The sequence below is a fragment of the Sciurus vulgaris genome, assembly GCF_902686455.1.
Source record: "Sciurus vulgaris genome assembly, chromosome: 3".
NCBI classification, from domain to species: domain Eukaryota; kingdom Metazoa; phylum Chordata; class Mammalia; order Rodentia; family Sciuridae; genus Sciurus; species Sciurus vulgaris.
The window spans coordinates 186,897,361-186,906,700 of NC_136463.1; the positions used below are offsets into that span (position 1 = coordinate 186,897,361).

At 57.7% G+C, this 9,340-nt stretch overlaps 2 protein-coding genes across 4 annotated transcripts; both read right to left on the reverse strand.

Moving 5' to 3' along the window:
• Nucleotides 1-5,106, reverse strand: LOC306658135 (uncharacterized protein). Its single transcript, XM_079134881.1, has 3 exons — nucleotides 4,224-5,106; nucleotides 2,467-2,572; nucleotides 1-710 (listed from the first exon to the last, which is right to left on the reverse strand). The coding sequence occupies exons 1-3, from the start codon at nucleotides 4,318-4,320 to the stop codon at nucleotides 533-535; spliced, it is 381 nt and encodes a 126-aa protein (XP_078991007.1). The 5' UTR covers nucleotides 4,321-5,106; the 3' UTR covers nucleotides 1-532.
• A 2,494-nt stretch (nucleotides 5,107-7,600) lies between these two features.
• Nucleotides 7,601-9,340, reverse strand: HES6 (hes family bHLH transcription factor 6). 3 transcript variants are annotated; one of them, XM_079132690.1, is made up of 4 exons: nucleotides 9,149-9,326; nucleotides 8,985-9,071; nucleotides 8,809-8,890; nucleotides 7,601-8,556 (listed from the first exon to the last, which is right to left on the reverse strand). In XM_079132690.1, the coding sequence occupies exons 1-4, from the start codon at nucleotides 9,227-9,229 to the stop codon at nucleotides 8,132-8,134; spliced, it is 675 nt and encodes a 224-aa protein (XP_078988816.1). In that variant the 5' UTR covers nucleotides 9,230-9,326; the 3' UTR covers nucleotides 7,601-8,131. The 3 variants fall into 3 exon arrangements, with proteins under 3 accessions (XP_078988816.1, XP_078988817.1, XP_078988818.1); XM_079132692.1 differs by having other exon boundaries at nucleotides 8,296-8,556; nucleotides 8,849-8,890; nucleotides 9,149-9,340; XM_079132691.1 differs by lacking the exons at nucleotides 8,809-8,890; nucleotides 8,985-9,071; nucleotides 9,149-9,326 and adding an exon at nucleotides 8,636-8,800.

Genomic DNA, 9,340 nt, shown 5'->3' on the forward strand with positions numbered 1-9,340 from the left:
AGCTCCCCACAGACCTTGAGCAGGGAGACACTGAAAAAGTGACCAGAGACAGCCACATGCATGACAGGGCACCCTGTTACAGTGGAATCAATGCCCCTGGAGGGGTGAGCGGGAGCCTGAACTTTGTCAGAGCCCGGAGGTGAGTGGGGCCTGGCCCAGTCTGAGTGGACTGACTGACAGGTGCTCTGCCAAGATGTGACCGTGCTGTGGCTTGAGCCTTGACTGTGTGGCCTATGTGGACATGCCCGGGCGCCAGGGCCAAGCTCCCCGACACGCCCACATCACCTTCCCCAGTGTCCGTCCACCCCCAAGACTACACCCCAGACACATCTGGAAGTACAGACAGGGAAAAGTCCCAGTCCAGCCCCAAGGGAAAGAAAGATAACTCATCAGCTTAAGAAAACATGCTCCGTGTCACTCGGAAGTGGGATAAGGGTGATCAAATTCCCAGGGAGGTGTCGGCAGGAAAGGTACGAGCGTGTGGCTCTCTGGGCAAAGCCATCTCAGAGGGCGGCAACTTGGGCCACAACATTTACGCAGAGAGCACCAGAGTGACAACATGCTGAACACGCACTGCAAGGCCTGGTCTGCGAGGCTGGGTGGCAACAGGAGGAAGAGCAGAGGCACGGGTGGGCCCAGAGGTGGCCCTCAACGTCCCCCCTTCCTGGTGTGCACACTCTGTGTGATCTCCTCCCATGTGCAGGCTGAACCTGGACGGGCAGAGTACAGCAAAAAGTAACAGGATGTCTGTCACTTTCGAAACCAGGTTTACAGGAGAGGTTGCCCTCTCTTGCTTGCACAATCAAATGCCATATTGGGAGCTGCACTATGGAGAGACCAGCGTGGCGGATAACAGAGACCTCCAGGGGCCCCCTGTCCGTTTGCCTGTGAGCACCTGAACACTGCCCGCAACCGTAGCAAGACCAGGACAGCTTCTCTGTGGAGCCAGCCCACAGCCTTATGGGATGCTTTGGGCAGGGGCGCCCTCTAGCCATGCCTGCTCTCCTAACCCACAGAACCTGGGAAATGACATCATTTGAAGCCAAGTTGCAGTAATTTGTTGGCAGTAGATAAGTCTCTCTTTTCTCTCACACTGTTAGGAGCCTGGCCTGGTTAGCCCCTGCTAGCCAGGTCTGCCATACCCTTACAGGGTACGCACACACCATTCCCTTCCCCTCCTCTGGCTGCCCCTGCCCCAGCTCAGGGAGGGCAGTGTGAATGGAGTGGGTGGAGTCTGGTTAGCCTTCCAATTCCAACTGCTAGGAAGCTGCTGCCCAGGAAGCTGGTGAGGAGCAAGATCCAGAGTGAACAGGTTCTACATCCAACAGAAAGAGGGAGAGAGAAGGGAAACCACAGGGGACCCTTCAGAGCTGCTCCCTGAACACAGTCTAATCCCTCTGACCCACACCCTCTGTACCCTCAGGTCTCCTCCCAAGTCTGATGGGTTGGAGTACTTTAATCAGAGATTCCCACAGGAAATTCCCAAGTCAAAGTTGGGAGCTTGGCAACCTCTGGGGTTTGAAAGGCAAGTCCCCTCCTGTCATCCTCAACCCTATCTGTCCTACAGAGCTCACATGCCACCTTCTCTGGGAAGCCTTCCTCAGGATCTGGGGATCTCCGTCCCACCTATCTTTCTACTGACCCTACTGACCACTCTTTCGATGTAGCCTTGGTCCTATATACTAATGATCAGCAACTGTACGACTCTCTGAATTTACTGATTCTATTCTTTTCTTTTTGCAGCTCTGGGGAGTAAGCTGGATTACATTTTCAAAGGAGAGGCCCTGTTCCACCACGTGTTTCTTGTTGAAATTCACCCTGGGTACAAGGGATGCAGGGATCTGTTCTCAGTGTCCCTAAGCAGGGTGTGCCTCCTTTCATGGACTTCTCCCTGCCTGGGTTGCAGTAAGGCCCCTGTTCAGGGCCCAGTAAGGCCCTCACCTGGTCTGCTCTTACAGGGCACACTGACAGCTAAAGCCCCACTCAGAGCATCAGTGTGGTCGGGTCTGAGGCCAAGGTACAGCCAGAGGAGAAGGGGCAAGAGCCTGGTGCCCACAGGACCTGTGGGGACTCTGGATGAGGGGCCAGCAGCTGGATCCTATGGAATTCTCAGGGTTTGGGCATCCTCACCAGATCCTTAGCTAGAAAAAGGCCAGCCCTGTAGCTATTCCATTCCATCCATGAGCTGGTTCAAATGGGCAAGGGTATTGCTCCTTCCTGGCTCTGTCCCAGCATCCATAAACATACCCATGGTCCCTTTAGGAAGTCTCGAGTCTCATTCAAGAGCCCTGCCCAGCACTGACTCTCCATAATGTGAACTGGGTGGTCCCTTTTCAACTATCAGAGTCAGGATCAGGAGGGGCTGTCTGCAAGCACTCGGGGGGGGGGGGGGGAACAGGAAGGTGCAGCTCCTGCTCCCATGACCAGGTTCTTCCCCGCTGCAGCCTGCTGCCCCAAAGCACTCACCTTGGTGAGCACAGACACACTTCCTGGGCACCAGTGCTGTAGGCCTCTTTCAGCATGGTGAACATGGCGGCCAAGGTACTGCCCGAGTAGGCAAGAAGCTGAAAGCCTGCAGTGGGGGAACAAGTGCGCGAAGTCATTGGCTCTGTGGGTGCTGGCCTGATTCCCCCTCCACACCGCCAGAAGGGAAGGGGCAGCCAGAGGAAGCCCAAGGGAGTGGGTGGGTCTGCTCTCCCTGGGAGGAAGGATGGAGTAAGACAAAGAAGAAAAGCCAGGAGGTGAGGGACAGGCTAGGAAGGCAGAGGTGGGTGGACAGAGAGACAGAAGGAGAGGCAGGAGGAAAGAGAAAGGGGGCAGAGTCAGAGCAGGAAGGAAAGGGAGAGAAGGCAGCCGATGGTGAAGGAGAGAGGAAGAAGAGGAGATGAACAAGCAAGACGGCCTCGCCAGTCAGACGGTTTCCAGGACTTAGGGTCAGAGCCCTCAACGCAGAGGAAGCACAAGCTCCAGCTTTCACAAAGGCAGCAGAACACCGGCACCAATCCAGAGCACAAAGAAAACTACTGAACACTGATAGGAAAACCCCAGACTATGCTGGAAAAGGCAGAACTACGGAGACAGCAACAAGATCGGCATTTCCTAGGGGCTGGGGAGATGGACAGGCAAAGCAGAGAGTGACAGGCCGTGAAACTACTCCTTATGGTACGGGACTGGCGGGTCCACGACATTGTGCACTTGTCCAAACTCACAGAACGGACCCAGCACTGAGAGTGTCCTAATGTAACTAAGGGCCGTGAGGGTGCGTCATGTAGGGAGCTTGGGGGTGGGCAGGGACATATAGGAAGTCTCTGCACCTTCTGCTCAATTTTGCTGTGAACCTGAAACTGTTGCAAAGAAGTCTTTTACAAATCCTACACAGATTCAGCAGGACTTTGATCCCACCATCTGCATGGGGGTTCATAACAAAAATACAAGAACAGTTCAACATTGGTGAATCCAGTCGCAAAATATTGATTGGTCAAAGGACAAACATAAGAAAATATGTAATTATCTCAACACCCCCGAATCCAGAATCCTTCCCTATGTTTTAAAACCCATTTAATAAAGGTAATCAGCAAAGCAAGAATGCAGGCTGCTCACGAGGAAGTCAAAGCAGCCACCCTCGCAGGCCGGAGGCATAGATGAAGTGATTCTGCCTCTAGGGCAGCGGCCTGGCACTGCCCGTCAGCTCCTCAAAGCTGTGCCACTTGTTCGGGAACTCGGGTCCTACAGATTCCTGCGGCCTATGGCATTGTCCAGGACTCTGATTCTAGACTTAGGTGCCACCGTTGTAAAGTACAGGATGTTCACTGACTACCCATCTCAGCAGAATCTTGGAAATCCCTTTCTGTATCATTTGAGGGACACTCATACAGTGGGACACTCCCTAGGGTTAAAGTGGGAAAGGACTACAGTGCAGGAGTGGACATTTGAAGCTGGGAGTTTTCTGAAGGACGACTGCCATTCTCCAGGTGAGGGGCAAGAACCTGAGCTAAGAATGCAGCATCAGGACAGGCGTAAAGCTACAGGTGTGGGATGCAGTCATTCAGTCGTCCATCCGCTGTGGAGGGAGAATGGACAATGACTGGGCACTGCCTGCAGGGTGGGGCAGGGGAGGAGGGTGGCACCACGGCTCGTCCAGGGTCGGGAGCGGGGTGGCACTGCAAGTGGAGGCAAGGCCTTCCCAGGAGGCTGGAGAAGCCCACCGCCTGCCGCATGCTCACCTCGGCCACGCACACCAGCTCTGTGGCGCCGAGGTCCGAGCACTGGTCCCTCAGCTCGGCCGGGAGCAGGATGGCCGCGCCTGGCCGAGCGGCGCATCTGGATGTCCCTCGGGATGCGGGAGGGCGGAGGCTGCAGCAGCCCGCCGGCCGGAGGCGGTTGGCTTAGTCTGCACGGTTGGCACGCCTCGCGCGGGCCCAGGGGACCTCCCGGGAGCCTCGGAGGGCCGTGGTCAAGGCCTCGGCTCCTGCGCTCCTCGGCTCCCCGCGAGCGCCTCCCAGCCCAGGTGCCGCCAGGTTCGCGATTCCCCGGGCCTGCGGAGCTCGGGTCCCAAGCTCGTGAGCTGCAAGGATCCCCAGCGCCCCGCAGCCCCGCAGCCCCGCAGGCACAAGTGCGGAGCGGCTCTGGAATCCCTGGCGGAGATCCGGAGGTCCGAGGGCAGAGCGGAGCATAGGGGGAGCCTCGAAGGCCGCGGGCCGCGGGCCGAATGGACCGGGCGGGGTGGGAGGCCGGCTGCTCACCCGGGCAGGGAAGGCAGACGGAGCTAGGATTTAGAATAGTGCCGGACTGATGGGCAGTGGGAGGACAGGAAAGAAGCGGAGGGAAGGTCGAGCCTTTTTGCCTCGTTAGTGGGGTGCCAGGAAGTGCCTGCGCTCGGGGAAGCGGCAGCGCCGGCGGAGCGGTGGTGGCAAGTTCTTAATGCCCTCAGACGTCATGGTGGAGACATTGAGTGGACAGGAGCATACGGCGGCCAGCAGGCTGGAGAGGGGATCGCCGGATGGACTGGGGTCGGGGATGACGTCGAGGAGGGGCTGAGGACAGAGCCTTGGGACTGACGTCCGCATGCAGAGATCAGCAGCGGCCCGGGGGAGGGGGAGACGTGCTGGCTGGACTGGGAAACAGCACAGCGGGGAGGTCTTGACTGGGGGCTTGCAGGCAGCAGGTGGGACAGTACCTGATGGGAAAGGAATGAGGAATGAGAGGTGCTGAAGGGGGTGTCAGAAATGTGGGCCACACCTGAGCAGAGGAGGCAGAGGCTAACAGCACATCAGATCAGAGGTCTGTCTCTCCTTCCAACTACAACTTGTTGCAGGTTGAGAAGAATAATCCAGAAGGGAGGAGGAATGGATGATTCCCCGAGAGGGCAGAGGCACTGAATGGTTAAAAGGGGAGGGAACCCAGTGTCCATGGGGAAATTGGCCCCCCAGTGTCTTGTGATGGAAGACAGAGTGCCTGGTCCAAGGCCCAGGTGGGTGAGGGGACAGAACAATGCCCCTGCCACACCCACATGCTGATTCCTGGAGTTTCTGAATGTGTTTCTTCACATGGCAAAATAGAGTGCAAATGTGATGGGAGATAAAAGACCTGGGTATTACAGAGATCATCCTAGGCTTTCCAGGTGGACCCCGATGCAGGCACAGGGGTCTTTAAAGGTATAAAGAAGGAGGGGGAAGAGGGGGAGGACGGAAGGGCTGTGCCTGTGGGGGATGGGTCAGACAGTGCCATGCACTGCTCACTGAGGTTGGAGAAGGCAGCCGTGGGCCCAGAATTGTGGGTGGCCTTTCAAGTGAGGAAAAGGCGAGGAAATGGACCGTCCTCGGGCTTCTCGAGCGGGACACAGACCAGCCTACAACACCTTGATCTGAGCCCAGGTGAATCCTGTGGGGACTCCTAACCTGCAGAACTGCTGGATAATAAATGTGTTTTGGGGGAGAGGGAGAGTACAAGGGTTTTAACCTAGGGGTAATTTGCCACTAAGCTATATCCCCAGTCCTCTTATTTTTTGAGACACCATACCCAGCTAATGTGGTGTTTTAAACCAAGTTCATGGTCATCAGTTGTGATAGCCGTAGGTAACTAATACACAGGGCCAGGGATTTGAGACAAGGAGGCAATTTTCAGGGAAGGACAAAGCCAGGCCATCGACTGCTTAGCAGGAGGCCTGTGAGGGGGGCTGGGGCAGTGGGGTGAGGAGGCCACATGAAATAGTTGCCTGGCACTGTGTGAACCTTCATTCCCAGGTCCAGGCAAAAGCAGCTCTGACCCTAGGAGGACTTGGTGGTCCCGGCTCTGGGAGCGTTTTCCATTTCAGAGAAAGCAGAAGTTGCTCCTGAAGATTAGAGAGGCTGGCTCTGGACTGAAGAAGCACAGGGCCTGAGTTCTGGGTGGCAGCTTCTGACCTTGGGCAGGTCCTGGCACTTTTGCCTCAGGTCAGCCTCCTGCATCTTGCATCCTAGGCTCCCCCTGACCAACCCTCCAGGGCCTCTGGAAAGATGGGGTGAATGTCACAGCAGAGCTGGCATCAGAGCTCATTGTAGTGTTCTCTGGATACTGTTGGGGGCCCACAAGGAAGGTAGGCAGGAAGGCCCATCACCCCCTGTGTCCCTGTGCATCACTGGGGCCATGAAAATAACCCCAGGAATAACATTTCCATTCCTCTAGCCCTCCTTGGGGACCTAACCTTCCCCAACCCCCTTGACAGCTCAGCCCCAGTTACTAAAATTAAGCTGCAACTGGTTATAGCCCACAGACAGAAGTCCAGAATTGAATTATAATAAATCCAGGGGGAACCCCTGGTGGCCAGGACCTGCCAGGAGACTTTTGTAAAGGGGCTGTTGGGAACGAAGCTCTTAAAGACACAAGGCCCAAGAGGAGCCCCGTGCATCAATCCTAAATCCTTACATCTCAACTCCAGGTTGGTGCTGCCAACCCAAAGTAAGCTTTGGGGTCCTGGAGCCGGAAGGGGCTTGGCTGTGGTCATGATTGCCATCAGATGACCATGTGCTATCTGCAGGCCTTCCCCAGCTTGAAGGGGCAGGTTTCTACACCACAGCTGCCCATCCTGTCACCTTCGGTCCTATGGGGTCTAACTTCCTGTGTCTAGCATGACCTCAGGTTCAAGGCGCTTGTGCCCACGGCACTGCAAGCCATGAACTAGGTGGGTCTCCTTGTCCCCAAAACCAGTGGCACCTGGGGAAAGCTTCTTCTGTCATGAAGTGACAATGCAAGCAAGTAGCCTGACATCTGCACCATATTCATGGAGCCTAAGCCAGGTCTTTGAAAGACACGTCACGCCAGATGGCTAGCAATTATCCATTCATGTTTCTTCCTGGAAGCTCATGAACAAGAGAATGGTACAGACAGGCCATTTCCCTATGGCTGAGTTACCCGAGAGACAAACCTCATGCCCATGGGCTCTTCCTCAGGGAGAGGACAGGCCTCAAGACCTGCCAGGCTGTGGGGACGTCTCCACCTCCATCATACTAACTTACTTTGCTGACAAAGAGAGAGAGACTTAAAAGGCATTCATTAGTGTCAGATGGAGGGAAAAAATTTGTACTTTAGCTTCTACATCTCTGACACATTAATGACACATCAGTAATACTTAAAGGGTACCAAAATTCTTTATTAATTCAGTTGGAACCCTTGATGGCAACCACATTCACAAACTCAGGTGTGCTATACAGAGAGCAGCTCAGAGCAACACTGCAGAACTACCTGCCTCCCCCTGGTCTCTTGGCTGAAGTGGCAAATTCAAGCTTCTGTTCAGGCTGCCAGGGCCTGAGTGTCCAGCCATGAGGAGAGGCTCAGCATCACCTTCCCTTCTTCCCCACACTAGATCGCCTATAAAGGCTAGGACCGGTGAATGTGTGAGAGCTCTACCAAATTCTTCCGCTGCCTGTAGCTCCCTCCCTCTTCCCACCCAGAGCCGTAGGGTCTGGGAAATAGGACTAGGGACCTGACTGGGCTGGTCATCAGGGGCTGCCTTGCAAGCCATCCACTGGAGGAAGGGAAGGGCAGACCTGGGAGATGTCTTGGGCCCTTACTCCATCACATCTGAACCTCACGGATGGGGGAATAGACTTTGGGCAGGTCTAGCCTGTGCCTGCAGGTCCCTGGCTAGCATGTGTCACCAAGGCCTCCAGATACTCTGGGATATTTGGGCCACAGTCAGGCTACCCAGGGCAGGGGGCATCAAATCCCTTCCCTCAGCAGACACCCGACTCAGTTCAGCCTCTGGGACCTCCTCTAGGTCAGAGCACAGGTCATCCCCAGGACCGGGAGGGCTGGGGAGTGGGGACCCAGGGGCCCCTCCCGGGGGCCAGCCACTTCCCCAAGGGGCTCCAGGTGGTCCTGCCAAGGCGTCCCCCAGCAGATCCCGGAAGCTGCTACCCTCGCGCAGCGGCATGGACTCAAGCAGGTGGTTCAGGAGCTCCGCGGCTACGGTGGCGTCGATGGCCTGGCACGTGGACACGAATGTGTGCACCTCGTGCATGCACTGGATGTAGCCAGCAGCGAAGCGCTCACTCGCTTCCGCTTGTAGCTGCTCGCGCTCTGAGAGTGAGAGGGAGAAAGCAGTGCCCAGTGCCGTGAGCCGGGCCAGGCCCACCCAGGAGGCGGATACCAAGCTCACCTAGAAGACGCGGGTGCGAACCCCGCTTCAGGGAGCCCTAGCTACCGACAGGACAGGGACGCCGTTGGAGGCGAGGTACTCCAGGGGAGCGGCATCCTGGGAGAATGCACCCCGCACCTAGGTGGCAGGCGCCCGCGTCCCGCGCCGGGTCCACGCGCCCCGCCGCCACTCACCACGCGCTCGGCCCCGTAGCGCGCCCTGCACGCGCCGCACTGTCAGCTCCAGCACCTCGGCGTTCTCCAGCTTGGCCTGCACCTGCGCCAGCAGGGAAGGGCAGTGAGCCCGGCCGCGCGCTCCGGGATCCACCCCGCCCTCCCCACGGCCGCGGCCGCCCGCCGGGCCGCCGCACCTCGGCGCCAGCCAGCAGCAGCCGCAACTCCTGCAGGCTCTCGTTGATCCGCGCGCGCCGCTTCTTCTCCACCAGAGGCTTCCGGGCCTGCGGGAAGCGGGTCACTGAACCCCGGCCCCGCGAAGCCTCCCACTCGCCCTTCCGCCCGCGGCTCCCGTCCGCACCTTGCGGTCCCCGCGGGCCTCCCAGCCGTCCTCGTCCTCGCGGGCGGCACAGTCCCTGCCGGGAACCAGGGGCGGAGCCATGTCCTCACCGCCGGGAGCGCGGCCGGCCTCCCGCTGCCCCGAGCGGGCCCGCGGTCGGGCTCAGCTCGCGGCGTCTTCCGGCTCGCCCCGGCCCCGCCCCTCTTATAGCCG